Source organism: Lithobates pipiens, unplaced genomic scaffold (assembly GCF_037356315.1).
Source record: "Lithobates pipiens isolate NorthernLeopardFrog02 unplaced genomic scaffold, aLitPip1_a1.2 Scaffold_22, whole genome shotgun sequence".
NCBI lineage: Eukaryota > Metazoa > Chordata > Amphibia > Anura > Ranidae > Lithobates > Lithobates pipiens.
In genome coordinates, this window is record NW_027507784.1 from 258,393,085 (window position 1) to 258,410,096 (window position 17,012).

The window sequence follows — 17,012 nt, forward strand, 5'->3', positions numbered from 1 at the left end:
GGCAGCAAAGGTTGCTTGGAACAATGAGGCCCTCGTGGCTGCTTTTTCTCATGGTCTCTCAGATACCAGCAAAGATGAGATGGCAGCCCAAGATATACCCACTGAGCTGGAGAAGTTGATCACATTTGCCATCCTCATTGGCAACAAACTCAAAGAAAGACTCTTTTAAAGGAGCACTTGCAGAAGCCTCCTGTACATTTGTCTCCAAGCTTTGCAGTCCAACCCTTGCCTCCCTTACCCCCCATGGCTCCTGGTACCGAGTCAGTCAAAGGTGAACCCATGCACTTGGGCTTCACCCGTCTCTCTCTGTGGATGAGAGAACACTTAGGAGGAGGGAGAGATTGTGCCTTTATTGTGGCCAGGCAGGTCACTTTTTGAAGTCTTGTCCTACCGGTCCAGGGAACGTCTGAACCTTGAGGTCCTGTCACGGACACACCTTAAGTGGTATTGTTTCGTCCCCGGTTATCCAGAAGGATAAGCCCCTGGTTCCGGTTACACTTTCTTGGGCTGGGTCGTCCGTCGAGATACAGGCTCAAATTGACTCTGGGGCTGCAGGCCTGTTCATTGATGCTGCCTTTGTATCAAAACACTTGATTCCGCTGCGTACCACTCCACTTGCCCATGAGGCTCTTGACGGGAGACAGCTACAGCCTGCCCATGTGACTCATGAGACTGCTCCATAAAATAATTAAATTCCAAGTTATTTCTTCACCTAAATTTCCACTGGTTATTGGTTATCCTTGGTTACAGAGGCACAACCCCTCTTTTAATTGGCTTTGTGCTGAGGTTCTCTTCTAGTTGCCACAATGCAGTAAGATATGCTTTCAGAAGGTGGCTAAGGTCCTGTGCACCTCTTCACTCTCCTCCCTGCTGGAGTACTGCGATTTTAGCGATGTCTTTGACAAAGGTCAAGCCGGTAGTTTTCCTCCACACTGGTCGTACGATTTTGAAATTGACATTCAACCTGGTGCCATAACCCCTTGTGGCTGGGTTTACCAGTCTGGGAGGATAGAGCCATGGAGGAGTATGTTGCAGACGCACGTTCTCAAGGTTTCCTCTGCAAATCCTTATCTCTTGCTGGTGCTGGTTTCTTCTTTGTAAAGAAGAAGAGCGGTGAACATAGACCTTGTATTGATTATAGGGGTCTCAGTTGTCTCACGATTAAAAATGCTTATCCAATTCCATTTGATTACGGAATTATTTGACCGCCTCAAGGGAGTAACGGTTTTCACAAAGCCTGATTAGAGAGGGGCATACAATCTTGTGAGGATTAAGGAGGGCTACAAAAATGGAAAACTGTGTTTAATACCAAAACAGGCCATTATGAGTACCTCGTAATGCCATTTGGCCTTTGCAAAGCTGCGGCAGTTTTCCAGTTATTTATCAACGGTGTCCTCCGAGATCTGTTGCAGCTATGTGTGGTGGTTCATCTCGAAGATATCCTCATTTTTTACAAGTCCCTAGAGAGCCACCACACAGATGTCTGTCGTGTGCTTCGAAATCTGAGAGAAAACAATCTCTATTGCAATTATAATATTGGAGAAGTGCGAGTTCCATCTTGAACAGGTTAAGTTCTTGGGTTATGTAATTTCCACTGCTGGTTTTTCGATGGACCCAGAGAAACTTTCAGCAGTCCTAAAGTGGCCCCAACCTGTAGGTATACATCCTCTGCAATGTTTTCTTGGCTTTGCGAATTATTATCGGACGTTTATTCTTAACTTCTCGTCCCTGCTCAAACCCCTGACTGATATGACCAGAAAAGATGGTAACCCACAGAGTTGGTCTCCGGACTCCCTTAAGGCCTTTGAGAGTCTCAAGGCTGCCTTTGTTTCTGCTCCTGTGTTGGCACATCCTGATCCTACGTTACCCTTTATTCTTGAGGTTGATGCTTCGGAGACTGGAATTGGCGACCTTCTGTCTCAACATTCTACCTTTGAGAGCACTATGCATCTGTGTAACTACTTTTCCAAGAGATTGTTACCTGCAAAGTGCAATTATGAGATTGGGAACAGAGAGTTATCGATCATTTTAGCCCTTAAGGAATGGAGGCATCTCCTTGAAGGTACCACTGTGCTCAGAGTAAGACTCCACGACACTTTCCAGTGGGTCTCCTACAACCCATACCCAATGGAGAGAGGCCTTGGACCCATCTGTCTATGGATTTTATTGTGGAGTTACCCAACTCCCAGGGCAACAGTTATCATTATGGTGGTTGACCAAGGCTCAAAAATGTTTGCTTGGGAGATCTTTCGCTTACATGGGCTACCCAAGGTGATCATCTATGACAGGTAGTCAGTTTGTGTCCCAAGTCTAGTGAGCCTTTTGTGCACAGTTAGGAATTCAGCTAGCTTTCTCCTCTGTGTATCACCCGCTGTCTAATAGGGCCGCAGAATGAGCCAACCAGTCCTTGGAGCAGTTCCTATGTTGCTATATTTCTGATCATCATAATAACTGGTCAGATGTCTTACCTTGGGCGGAGTTTGCTCACAATAGTCCTTGAATTCTGCTTCCCAATTATCCCCGCTTATGGCGAACTATGGTTTCCAACTTTTCATGTTGCCTGACTCATTTGTTCCACAGAGTATTCCTGTGTTAAAGGAACATCTCCGCTGTCTTCATTCCACTTGGGCAAAAGTCCAGGAGGCTTTGCGACATGCCAATGAGAGGTACAGACTCCATGCTGACTGAAGATGCCTGCCTGCACCTTCCTACCAGGTTGGGGACAGGGTCTGGCTGCCATCTCGCAACCTCCGACTCCGTGTTCCCTCTCCGAAGTTGTCCCCTTGGTTTATTGGGCCTTTCAGTAATCTCCACGGATTAACCCAGTGGCTTACACGTTCGACCTTACTGCTAATATGCGTATCTCAAATGTATTCCATGTCTCCTTTTTAAAACCTTTGGTCTGCAACTGCTTTACCACCTCAGTGCCACGTCCCCATCCCGTACAGGTTGAGAACCATGAGGAGTATGAAGTACAGTCCATTGTTGACTCCCGTTCCGTGGGTGCATACAGTACCTGGTGCATTGGAAAGGGTACGGTCTGGAGCAACGCTCTCAGGTGTCATCCTTGGAAGTACATAGTACATGCCCCTGTCCTCCTCTGATTTCCATAGATATTTTCCCCTCAAGCCTGGTGGTCTTCCGAGGGGGAGGGGTCATTGAGGGGGTACTGTAAGGGCTGGGCTAAGCCCTTCCTTCTCTGAGCTGGCCTCTCAGCTGTCGGGTTAATTGCCAGCTCCTATCTCTCTACAGTGACTCACGTGTTGAGGATATCCTGTTCAGTCCTGCTTACTTAAGCCGCCCAGCCCAGATGATCTCTGCCTTCACCTGGTCAACATCACAGAGATTCTCTCGTTTGTGCCTGTTAAAGACTTGCTTGGCTGATGTTCCTTCTGGCTCCAGATCCTGCTTGCTGTTCCACTACACTGATTCCTAGCTTCCGGACTTTCTGGCTTGTCTGACTATCCGTTCCAGTTACCGAACTTTTGCTATGTTTTGACTACGTTTGTTTTATTTACTTTTATTATTAAACAAGTGTTTAACTGTACTTCTGTCTTGGTCTGATTCATGGTTTCTGACACAAATCTGGTCTATATAGAAGAGTAGCAAGAAGAAAGCCATTGTTGAAGATTGCTGTTCACAGACGCTCTCCATCCAATCTGACAGAGCTTGAGCTATTTTGCAAAGAATAGGCATTTCACGCTCTAGATGTGCAATGCTGGTAGACACATACCCAAAAAGACTTTGGTTCTACAAAGTATTGACTCAGGGGGCTGAACACAAATGCACGCCACACTTTTCAGATATTGATTTGTAAAAAAAATTGAAAACCATTTTTCAAATTTCCTTTTACTTCACAAATATGTGCCACTTTGTGTTGGTCTATTGCATAAAATCCCAATAAAATACATTATGGTGTGGCTACACACATCATTTTCTGAATACTTTCACATGTGACTTTGGGGACATGGGACTCTAAAAAATATCCTAATTTTTACTTAACACCCCTTATTCCTGGAAGGTCACTAATTCATAAAACAGATGATGAGTCAGGGATGTGTAGCAATGATAGGTGAAGAAAATTCTTAAAGTATTTAGTCAAAATTGTAATTTAGTAAAATTACAATAAACCATGAGGTGGGAATTGAGGAAACAAACAGCGAAAGTCAACCAGCGCTAAACAACAAACCCTGACACAAACTGCAGCTGAGATACTGAGGGTCAAATGACCAAATCCCAAAATAGTTCATCATAAAAAGCAGCACAGTGCAGATAATTAAAATAAAACTTAAACTAAAATAAAACACAAGAAATAATCCATTCTCTTTAAACTGGAAGGAAAAAAACAATGGAATCAGCAAAGAAGCCCAGAGATATTCAGTGAAACAGATGATCTATACATCAGGTATGGTGACTTGAGTGACACCCTCCACCATCGATAGTAATGGCCGCTCACCTCAGAAGATGAACCCCTAAGTAAATCAGACAGGTCAGATCAACGGTCCCTTTCAGGGGATAAGTTAGCGGACCCAAATGCTGGTATCACCTGTAGAGCTCGCCGTATCTCAGGTCTAACATCATCATTCTCCTCCAGATGTAATACATGTAATGAAAGCAGCAAAATCTAGTGCTTTCTGATTGTTTAAAACAATATTTGCAGGGTGACGCATAGATTATTGTTTTTATAAAGATATTTTTAAAATAATTAATTGTGGGCACATATCCGACTTAGCCGTAGTAGGTATACTACTTGTGGTAAACTATCATGCAGACATTTAGGCTTGTGTTTTCTCCTATTGTCTCCTATTGTTACATACACTGCCGCACTCTATGGCTTGATCGCCTGTCATGGTGATGGCTGCATAGCCGATTGAATTGGTTGTAGCGGTCAGCTGACTATGTGTATAAAGTGGATGGCTTATGTCATGCCGTCGCCGCTGATGAAGTCCCGCCCACCTGGGACGTAGCGCGTATGGAAACCACGTGACTGCGATCATGACGTCACCGGTGTGCTTACACTCTGATCCTTGTGGAACACTTCGTTTCAGATTTGTCTGTTATCCTTAGCACTGGGACACAGTGCGGTTTATGTGAGTGCACCCTTTTATTTTTAAATAAATATTGTTTTAAACAATCAGAGAGCAATAGATTTTGCTGCTTTCATTACCTGTATTACATCTGGAGGAGAATAATGATGTTAGACCTGAGATACGGCAAGCTCTACAGGTGATACCAGCATTTGGGTCCGCTAACTTATCCCCTGAAAGGGACCATGTTATTTGACCTGTCTGATTTACTCAAGGGTCCATCTCCTGAGGTGAGCGGCCATTACCATCGGTGGTGGAGGTTGTCACTCAAATCACCATACCTGATGGGTATTGAGGAAAGCATAGTACAAATGTTCATATCACTCAGAAGACTTTTTGAAAAGTGTATTGGTTAAGAGCAAGAGCATCAAATACAGCCAAAACGCTTTGAGGAAAGGCCTTCCCCTTCCTCAGGGCTTGACCAGTGGATGTTATTAGAATCACAAGGAGATGCAATAAAATCTACATTAGGGCTTGATAAAAAAACTGTTAGATCCTAAAGGCACCATGAATTTCCAGCTGGGTTTTGAAATTACAATGGAAGGAAGGTTAGGGCTGTTTTTCTTTACCTCATATTTTAAAACATAAAGGTGTTTATTTGCACAGCATAGAAATAATTTAACAGTTGATTAACCATATGTTGCTGCTACAATAGACAGTATCAGTGAAATAACACGGTAATAAACTGGGAATAGATAGAACCATGTGTTACTTTTCACAGATTCTGTTCAGGATTATAGTATGTCCCAAAAGTAAGTATAAAAGGGATTGCAGCTAACTACTACTTTAGTACTGGTATTATTTTGCATAGTCTACAGAAGGCAATTTGCCTGTTTCCATTTAAAATTGCATAAGAGTAAATCCACCATTCCCTGATTCATTAGCATTCATGTGGTCAAGAAAACTAGTAAGGAATATATAAATATCTATCCAGGCCTGGTTGGATGTTTTGGGTATGAGCCTTCTCGGAACCAATCAGTGGGTGTGCCGGGCCCCGCTGCGGAGTCTGGGAAGGGGTACTTAAGATGAGGGAGGTCACGTGTTCGTGAGAGTTTGTGAGGCCTGTGTGGTCTGTTCTGGTTCCAGGACTGGGGTAGCCCCGCGAGGGGCCCCGGTCATGGGGCGTTCGACATCCCGCAACATGCTTCTGTTGGTTACCCCCAATAGACACGCCTGGTCTTGGGTAAGGATCCATCTGTTCCTGAGTCTCGGAACTGGCTAGTCCGAGGCACAATAATTGAGGGAGGATTCAAGGTGTCCGGGTGTGCTCTCGGCTTGGAGGGGCACCACAGCTCGTGAAAGTGACTGGGGGAGGACTCTTCGGAGAAGGGCCGACAAGTGGCATCCTGAGAAGTGCCTGGTTACTGAGTTGGGAAGGACACTGATGAATCCACGCTTTTTCCAGTACTATCAAGGAGACAGAGAACGCTCCAGTTACTGAAGAAAAATGTTCCTGTCCATTTCCAGTTATAGCTTGTACACGTTCAGAGGTTTTGACAAGCTTCAGATCAATGTGCTGATTGCCATGGTCTCTGGCTAGAGATCTGTTCAGCCGTGAGGTACCCAGCTGCGAGTGGCTACTCTCTGGGTGGTATTAGAGACTTTGTTATGTCTGCAGTTCAAGGTGCCCGAGTTGTTCATCCTTGCCCTCTGTTCCTATACAAGACTGTGTTATTTGGATGTTACCCCTGCAAAATAAAACCTTTCAAAAGGACTTTATTGCTGTTAGCGTCCAAGTTGTGGGGTATCAACCCTCGGAACCCCTAGACATGGAAAAACAAGCCAAGCAGAGGTAACCGGTAAGCCCAATAAGTCAAGGCCGCCCTACAAAGGGTTATGGCTGCTATAGGAGCAAATGGGTTGGGAGCCTGGTCCCCAACTAGGCCTCACCAAAGGCCCAGTCCGCAAAACTAGTTGAAATTCTGTCCATGACCAAGTCACTTATGTTTTTAATTTACTATCGACATCCTCTGTCATGTATTATGTATCAAACTTTTCTACTATTTTATATGATTGTTCATATATTTGATTGTATCCCCTTATACATTGTATGCCCCCCATTCTCTCCTTTTGGTGAGGCCTGGTTGGGAACCAGGCTCACAACCCCTTTATTTTACAAATTTCTTGGATTATGGTACAACCCTTGTTTGATTAATAACACTGTAAACAAAAATGAAGAACACATGGGAATCTCACCTATATTTAGTAAGTAGCACTCACCGAATATATTTCGGGGGGGTGTATATTCAACAGTTAGACCCAAAAAAATGAAAACAAAAAAATAATAATAGACACGCCCTAAAGAGTAAAACTACATAATTTATTAGCTATGATAAAGCAGAATACAAATAGGCATCCTAAATGTCCTTAACCCCTTATAAATAGACCAAGAGGAAGCCCAGACTAAACAGGGGCTGACTCCCAAAAAAGGTCTATCGCCTCCCCAGAGAAAAAAAAAACACTAAAAGCAGATAATCAAAAAGAAACCCCCCTGTCCACAATGGAGATAAAGACATACAGTCCCTGAATCCCTCCTTCCCTGAATACAGAACACTCCCAAAACAGCACCTGTTATTAACCCAATATCACCTAAGACGAGAACTAAGCTGAAAACTTTCCTGATGAGAACCGTTTGATTCTAAAATATATAAATATCCACACTGTTCCATTCGGAACGGCTCAGCACAACCTGCACAGAGTAAACCAAACAGTCACTGGTCAGTCCAGGACGTCAAAATATTGTGTAAAAATTCAGATAACAGTCAGTTAGGGGAATATACCATATTCCTCTCAATATTTCCGGCTATCTTCCAGCATATTATTTCCTACTGTTTTCTGCCCTGGGGGGTGCTCTGTATAGTAAGTCCCACCCTTTTTTCATTGTGCCTTTAGTTTCTATTTGAACACATATATACTGCTGGAGCTGGATATAATATGATGTTTTGACCTATCCAATGTGTTTCTGTCAAGATCTGTACAAGTTTTGGACTAAAGCTTTTTTTATGATCTGCAAGATGCCATTTGGATAGAGTCACTGTCTGCCAATGCTACTGAGATTTTGAGTTATTGCAATCTCGCCACAACTTAATCAGTCATGAAGATCACTCTTTTAATGCTTAGATTGGGGACGCAGAACATGGGGGGGAAGTGCAATCACACCTTTTATAGAATCACATAAGCTAACATGGGACAAGCACACAACGAAAACCTCATTATGTTCATAGTTGAAGTGAACCCTGCACTCAATTTTCCTGCTTTATACATGCTAACTACATACTAGCTACCACCACCAACCTAAAACGCTGCTTTATAACTGTAAATAAACTCACTTGTTGATAAAAGTAAAAATATATATTTACCTTACACACACAGGCAATTGTTTATTCAGGGTCCATTAGTCAACATCCATAATGCTCATGGTGTAACTTTGGCCTAGGTGTGTAAAATGTATATATTTTCTTCATAGGTTTTTTTCTTACAGGTATCTTTAGATAGGAGGTGAGCCAGTGTGTAATAGACTGCTCTGCATAGAAAGAGTCTAGAGCTAATTTAGTCTAGGGGGATATAACAGATAGGAATACTTACTTTATTCCTCGCTTTGCTTCCCTCCAGTCTTGGAATGTTGATGTGATTGATGAGATTTTTAATCAGCTGAACAGAGTTCAGATCTAAATATTGATAGCCAGGGCTTTTTTTCAGCAGGAACGTGGCAGAACGCAGTTCCAGCACCTTCAGCAATGAATGTATGTAATGAAAAGGAGTGCTGGGGTGTGCTGGAGGGTCTATTGGTGCTGGCTGCTAAGGGAATCTATTGTCACTAGTAAGGATCTATTTTTGCACGAGGATCTATTCTTGCTGGGTATGTCTATTGTTTCTGGTGGGGGGTCAATTGTTGCTGGAAGGGATCTACTGTTGAGGGAGAGGTCTATTGATGCTGGCTGCTGGGAGATCTGTTGTTGCTGCTGGGGGTCTACTGTTGCTGGGGTGTTTTTTTAGTGTGGGGGAGCATTTCTGCTGGGGGGAGACAGTCTATTATTGTGTATGGGATCTATTGTTGCTGAGGGAGGTCTATTGATTCGGGGGGGGGGGGGGGCTACTGTTGCTCACAACAAGGATTCTATTTTACTGTCTTGTTGTTAACAAATTCTGTTATCATTAGCAAATCACTTATGCCGCGTATACAAGACCGGCAAAAAAGGTCCAACAGTCTTCCCAACGGAGTTCCGACCGAATGGACTTGCCCACACACGAACGGACCAAAGTCTGTTTGTTTTGAAAGTGATGACGTACAACGGGACTAGAAAAGGAAGTTCAACAGCCAGTAGCCAATAGCTACCCTTGGGTCGTATTTGGTCCGTCAGACCAGCATACAGACGAACAATTTTCCCGATCGAAATTTATTCCGTCAGACAGATTTGAAACATGTTCTATTTCTAGGTCCGTCGTGAATTTTTGAAGAAAAAAGTCTGATGAAGCCCACACACGATCGCAATATCCAACGGAATGATTAAGTTGGAACTTTTCTGCTGGAAAGTCTGGTCATGTGTACACAGCATTAGTAGCACAAAATGATACTCGGTTCTATATTCTCTAAAAGGGGCAGTACTGGGAGGTATGCAGAAGGTGGAACCAAGGGACATTGCTCAGAGGTGGGTAGGGGGCAGAAATGACGGCCGACTCAGAAGGCAGGAGATCCTGCACCTATTCTCTGAGAACAAAAGCCCTGCTGATAGCCTACATGCACACAATTTTTCCCTCACTCTACCTTTCCAAGTAAGCTGCACATGCAGAAAGAAAATGGTGCTAACCATTACAAAAATGTGCAAAAAAATACATCTTTCTGTAACAAAAATCTGTTTATCACAAAAATGATGCATTTCAATAATAAAATCATTTAGAAATCAAAATCAATCCCAGAAAACAAGAAATATAACCCTTGCAGCAAGTTTCCATGTGCAACAAAACAGCACATTGTTAAAGGAGTTCTTTGGTCACGGCATATACTTTTATTTTTAACCTCAGCAGTGTAAGTTATCCAAATAATAGTTATTTTTGACAATCCAATATCAGATTCCTTGAAAAATCTCCTTTCATGTGTGCTACCTGTCTGCTGGCCATATCTTTCCACAACTTCCTGGAACCCTGCATGCAGCTTCTCCTCTGCTATTTATTTTTAATTTCTAACAACTACATATCCCATGGTACCTTGTTGCCTGCAAGCAGCGATTCCTGTCCTGACTCCACCTCCTGACACTCCTCCTCTCTGCACTTATGTAGTGAAAAGGCAGTCTCTGAATTCTGTGACACAGCTGTGCCTACTCACAAGGCATAAGGAATTTGCGTCAAAGAATACAAGGAAGTAATTCCTGCTGAAACGGCCAAGATTCAAATTGTCTAAGCCTGGCTTTAATAATAGACTGCATAAGCTGAAATCTGCATTTGGTAGTTGCTAGTATTATCAGTTAGATCACATCTTTTTTTGTAGCAGTGGTTTCCACTAGATGTCACCAATAGCCCTCCTGAATTTGTCTATTTAACCACTTGCCGACCAGCGCACGACGATGTACGTCGACAGAATGGCACGGGCAGGCCAATGGGCGTACATGTACGCCCCTTTAAATTTGCCGCGCTGGTCGGGACCCCCGTGAGTCCGGTCGCGGGACCCGTGGACTCGATCGCCGCGTCATCCCCGCGATCGTCTCACGGAGCGGCCGAATGGAGAAGTGCCGTTGTAAACAACATTTCTCCATTCTGCCTAGCAACTAGTGACGCTGATCTCGGCTCCATGTGATTGGAGCAGAGATCAGTGTTCACTAAATGAAAGCCCAACCCCCCACAGTTAGTAACATGCCCCTAGAAACACTTAACTCCTACACTGCCACCCACTGGTTAACCCCTTCACTGCCAGTGTCATTTACACAGGAATCACTGCATTTATATAGCAGTGATTACTGTATAAATGACAATGGTCCCAAAAATGTGTCAAAAATGTCCGATGGGTCCCCCACAATGTCGCAGTCACAATAAAAATCGCTGATCGCCGCCATTACTAGTAAAAAAAAAAAATAATAAAAAATTATTAATAAAAATGCTATAAAACTATCCCTATTTTGTAAACGCTATAACTTTTGCGCAAACCAATCAATAATCGCTTATTGCGATTTTTTTTACCAAAAATATGTAGAAGAATACGTATCGGCCTAAACTGAGGGAAAAAAATATTTTTTTATATATTTTTGGGGGATATTTATTATAACAAAAAGTAAAAAATAATGCGTATTTTTCAAAATTGTCGCTCTCTTTTTGTTTATAGCGCAAAAAATAAAAACCGCAGGGGTGATCAAATACCACCAAAAGAAAGCTCTATTTGTGGGAAAAAAAGGACGTCAATTTTGTTTGGGAGCCACATCGCACGACCGCGCAATTGTCAGTTAAAGCGACGCAGTGCCGAATCGCAAAAAGTGGTCTGGTCTTTGACCAGCAAATTGGTCCGGTCTGAAAGTGGTTAAATAGTGTCTCTAGAAAGGTGGCTATCTGAATATCTATAGACAGGACCAGGATTGTTCACTGTGGGGTAGGCCAAGAAATTACATGCATTTCATAATCAGGTAGTAGAACGAATTCAGGGGTACTTAAAATATCCCTGTAAGGAGACATGGTTTCGGTCTGCTAACAGAGGCAGGTCTTAGATTATGCAGTCTAAAGCCTTGTACACAGGATCGGATTTTCCGCCAGGAATTTTGTGATGAGAGACTGTTGGCTGAAAATCCAACCATTTGTATGCTCCATCAGACAATGGTTATCAAACTTCCTTCCGAACAATTGTTGGATGGCAGGATTATACATTTTCGAAGAACAAGGGTCTGTTGTCGGATTTTTCTATCTTGTGTACACAAATCCATCATACAAATGTCCAAAGTACAAACAAGCATTCTCAGAATCAATGCTCACCAAACACAACGTTAGCAGAACGTGCCCAAAGGATGGCGTTCAAGAACTGAAATTTCTCATAGTGCATTCACTACGTTCGTGTTTGTTGGCTGACAATTGTGTACCGTTTGTATGCAAGACAAGTTCATGGCAAATGCCCTTTGGACAAAAGTCTGATGCTTTCTCTGCGGAAAATCCGATCGTGTGTACGAGGCTTTAATTGCCCACAAGTGTGTTTCAATGACAGTAGCAAAAAAAAAAAACTATTTTAACTGCAATCATATCATTTTCTAACTCACAATTTACAATTATTTTTAGACAACAACTAGATACAGTTAAAAAAGCTCTGAAGTATTTAACATTTCAGGCTGTGAGATGTTATCATTAAATTTACCCTTACAAGAAATAAACTTGCAATGAAAAGCAGGTCTTTAATTTGCACACACTGCTCTTCTCAATTTAAATCCAAATAATTGTAAAAATGTCAGGTATTTGTTTCACTTAAACAGTATGCATTTAATTATAGTCCTTGAGGTTTTTTTTAGCACTCTACATCCTGTTTCCCTGACTTGGTTTGTAGAAATGTAGATCAGTACCACTGGCAGGGAATTGTCATGCTTAGTGATTTATTGGCCTATCTAGTATCCAATCTAGTAATTGATTCATCCATCAGAATTTGAAGTGTCAGTTTTTATTTTTCATGACATTCCAGGGGGACTAAACACTGGCTGAGTATTAACTTGGGCCAAGAAGAGGAACAAATTAATGCATGTAAGTTTGACACATCATGAAATGGGAATCCTTGTCATTTTCAAGAGTTAAGTAAAATTTGATATTAGCATCTAAGTCTATACAGTTATAGTCAAAAGTATTGGTATCCTTCCTTTTTCCCCAGGAAATTCCAATTTGCTGTGAAATAAATTGAAAATTACACCAATAAAATTACATCCACCAATCTTTATTCCATAGCCCATAGAGCAGATGCTTTGCTTTATGATGTTATTGTCACTTACCACGTTTCATGTTATATTAGGGTTCCTTGGGAAAAAATGTAGGGGTACCAATACTTTTGGCCACAAAATGTAGGGTTTGTGAAACTTATTGCAAATAGCAAACTGAAGGCTTTATTTTATCAGAGTCTGCTATTGCCTGTCAGAAACCAAACACAGGGTAGAGCTAACATGTTTCGGGGGGGTGGGGCCCTTCCGCAGAGCTAGCCTAGCTCAGAGGAAGGGGGTGCACCCCTGAAAAGCGTTAGCTGTGCCCCGTGTTCTGTGCATGTCCATGCACTGTGTTTATGGCCTTTTGTTAGTTGCATTTTGTGAGTACCGACTTTACATATAAACATTTCTTATTATTAAATTATCTTTGGTATTGCACTAGGTGTGTGCCCCTTCCATTTCTGTTTTTCTTGTAGTTCCTTTCTGATTACCCCATCTGAGGAAGGCAGCATCCACCCAGTTTCAGATACCATATATACCTTTCACACCACCATTTTATACTCCACACCTTGGAAGACCTTAGCGCTGGAAGCGACTGTGTTTTTTGTAACACTGTATGTATTTCTTAGCAAGCAAAATTTTAGGATAAACTAAATATAACTGATGTGAGATCAGCTTTATAGATGAGCACGGATGGGATTTACCAAGAAGAGCCTGACAGAATTTCCTTGATAATGTGCTGTTCCTAAGCTAGATAACAGCATCAGATAAAGGAACTCTTACCAATGCTTTTCCTGAGGCTAGTGTGGTAATCATTTGCAATCTCTTCCTTTATTTCTTCAAGCAGTTTTTCCAGAGCTGGGTTTTTCAAAAGCTGGCTGGGAACATTTGCTAAGATTCTGTCCATCTGTTTCTTCTCTTGGGGAGCCAGCATTTCTGCTTGAATCTTGTGGTGTATGTAGTGAAAATATCTCTAAGAAAACAGAGTTGTTATTTAGCATAGTAGAGAATTAAATTGTTAGCAAACATGAGATGCAAGCAGAATTCTTCTGCTTCTGTTGTTCTCGGGGGTAGTGAGGAAAGATAAAGAATGGCTATTCAAAACTGGTTTGGCTGTTCTGACGCAGGAAGAAGCTTTAGAACAAACATTTCTGGCACAAATAACTTACAGCACAAATCCAGGGCTGATACTGTACTAGCATAAAATAAAAAGCAACAGTTTGGAGAAACTTAAAGCGATTGTAACCCTAAAAAAAACAAAAAAAAGGTGCCTGTTCTTTTAAAGCATGATTAACAGTATAGTGCTGTTGCAGTGAAATTTGTTCCTTTCTATGTTCTAAAATACCTAGTTAATCCTGCCTGTTCCTGTGTCCCCCTATGTGAACAGACCACGGTAATCATGGCTGTTGATCCATGATACCGTGGTCAGTTTACATGCCTCTGTCATCCTACAGTCACTCCTTCTCCTTCACTGACTGCCAGCTCAGTCTGTGTAGTGAGAGCTGATCTGTTTTAGCAAGATCTAGTATTGTGTGTCAGTTTTTTGAAAATGATAGTCCTAAATATCCCCTTTCACGGTGCCACTCTGTGGTCACGTGACCTCCCTCTGCTGGCCAGCTGACGTCAGAGGGGAATCTCTGCCCCTCCTGCTGCTCTTCTTAGATCAGGGAAGGAGAGCAGAGGGGGATCAGAGGGGGATCACTGACACATAGTACTTTAGATCTTCATAAAAAAGAGAGGATACAAGTAATGGGGTTGTGACTTAACCACTTTCGTAAACTCAAGTATCAGCTTTCATTATTCTGCCTTCCCTAAGCTGCCTAAAGCTAAAGAAGAATTTAAGGTATGGCTATTTATGCAAAGTTACAGTGATCAAGATTGGACCAATGCAACCATGCACATACTGTACCTGGGGGTCCAGCTGGAAACTATTGTAGTAAACATTGCCACTACAGTGGTCTCCGCTAGCTTCTGTGTCCTGTGCCAAGCAGCTACCTTGACGCAATGTGAACATGGTAGGTTGGCAGCTTTGGTATGGGTGCCAGTCAAACCCTTTTATTTGCTCAATGGATGCAAAGTGTTCTCTGATTGGATAGGGTGCAGAGGTGGGTGGTGACATGATTCTCTCCACCTTGTATAATAAGAAAATGCTTTACATTACTTGACAAAATGCAAAGCATTCTTTAAATGGCCAACTTCTTGTTTTTACAATGTATATCTACACCTGGAATTCTTCTTTAAGCTGTTATACTGTGGATCATTAAGAAGTATTTCTCTTTGTATTGTGTGGCACCACAGTATTCGATGTGGCATATTAAGATGTAGAGTGGACTTTTCACATGCCAACAACAAGAAGTATGCTAATGTTCCCCCTTGACAACATGATAGATTTAGAAAGTATAGAGATGTAAATGATACAATTAGACCCAGATCCCACCTAGAAGAATATTTACTGCATGTAAATTGAGCTGATGCAGTAACTCGTGATGCTCTTGTGCTGTGTACAGAGTGATGATATGCCCTCATTATGTAAATTCACTTACACTCAAGAACTGCCATAATAATCTAGATTTATCTCTAGCAAAAACCTGTGGATTAAAGAAACTGTATTCTTATAAAGAGAATTTATATACATTAATCCCAATTAAAAGTAAATAACATATATAAATGCACTGCTAAACAGAACAATGGAAAAGGTAACTCCGATAAGTAGCAAGATCAGTAAAATGTAATACTCAATTTGTTGCAATGGGTTATTTCACATTTCTATTTGCTTTAATAATTAAAGCGTTATTAAACCCACATCAGTAAAATCAGTCTGTATATGCAGTAAAGTATGTTTGTTACACTCACTGTGGAACCTAAGGGGTTAATTCTCTGCATTGTGTAAAAAGGCTGTTTGATCCTGTATTCTCTGATCCTCCCCTTCTTCCAAAGTCCCCAATCCATCTGCTGATAACACAGAACCCTAGGAGGCACTTTGCAAATGCTCAGTTTAGTATGTATTGCTAGAGAGGTTTTATTTTTTTATCGGAGGATGCATGTGATCTGCCAATCGGCACTGTCCAGACAGAGGGTTAGGAGTCATTCAGCCTCATAGGACAGTCAGAAGAATTAAAACCCCTCCTAAAAGCTTTAACCAGTGATCAGCCAGACATTGATACAAGTTTCAAGACTGATATATAGTTGCTGATGAGAAAAGGTATTTAGCAGTTTTATTTACTAAAATAATTGCATTTCCAGTTTCTGTGTACTGTGGGAGACCAGATATAGTGAATGCCGTGTCCTGGATTTTGTAACACTTTAAATAATAAGCCAGTTCAATTAATTAAGGACACTGGCTATTTTTTAAAGATTTGCAATACAAATTGTATTGTACAACTTTCATGACTGTAAATTAAATAATTGCATATCTATAAGAACCCCGTTTTTAAAGCCATAACTACAAAGGTGGAGCATTCGACCAAAATGTCCTTATTTTGTATGGAATCTCTTGAGACACTGTTTTGCAAAAAAAATAAATTAGTCTCATTAGACTTTTTAACTTTCTTGTAGAACTTATCCTGCTATTGTTTAGCAGCATGGCCAGGCTTTCCCCACCCCAACCCTCATCTAACCATGCTACTAGAAAGGAGACAAATTTATGACAAGTAGTGTTGAGCGAACCCGAACTGTAAAGTTCGGGTTCGTACCAAACTTCTGGCTTTTTTGGTCCCGAACAATTGACTATGTTCGGGTCTGGTGTTCGGCAACGTAATGGCGCATTTTAAAAAGCCCTGCAGCAGCTAATCAACATTTGTTTAACTGGTGTGCCCTTAGAAGCCATCATTGGCCAGTGCAGCATGTGACCCAGCCTCTATTTAAGCTACAGGACAGCACGTCACTCTGCTTTAGACAGTGTAGGGAAAGGTTCCTGTCTGCTGTTAGGGAGAGAATAACATAGGAGTCCTGATTCTGAAATCTATTCTAATTAGTCAGCGATTTTACACTGCACTGAGAGAAAAAGATAGACAGTGTAGGGCAAGGTTCCTGTTGGTGCTTTGAGGGAGAGAGA

The 17,012-nt window shown here is 41.8% G+C and overlaps 1 protein-coding gene across 1 annotated transcript in view; it reads right to left on the minus strand.

Annotated features, from left to right (window-relative positions):
* The window catches only part of DNAH3 (dynein axonemal heavy chain 3), a 730,495-nt gene that overhangs the window by 520,690 nt on the left and 192,793 nt on the right, over positions 1–17,012 (minus strand). Inside the window, exon 6 of the mRNA XM_077448990.1 lies at positions 13,742–13,931. Within this exon, the coding sequence (XP_077305116.1) occupies positions 13,742–13,931 (190 nt within the window). The remainder of the gene's footprint in view (positions 1–13,741; positions 13,932–17,012) is intronic.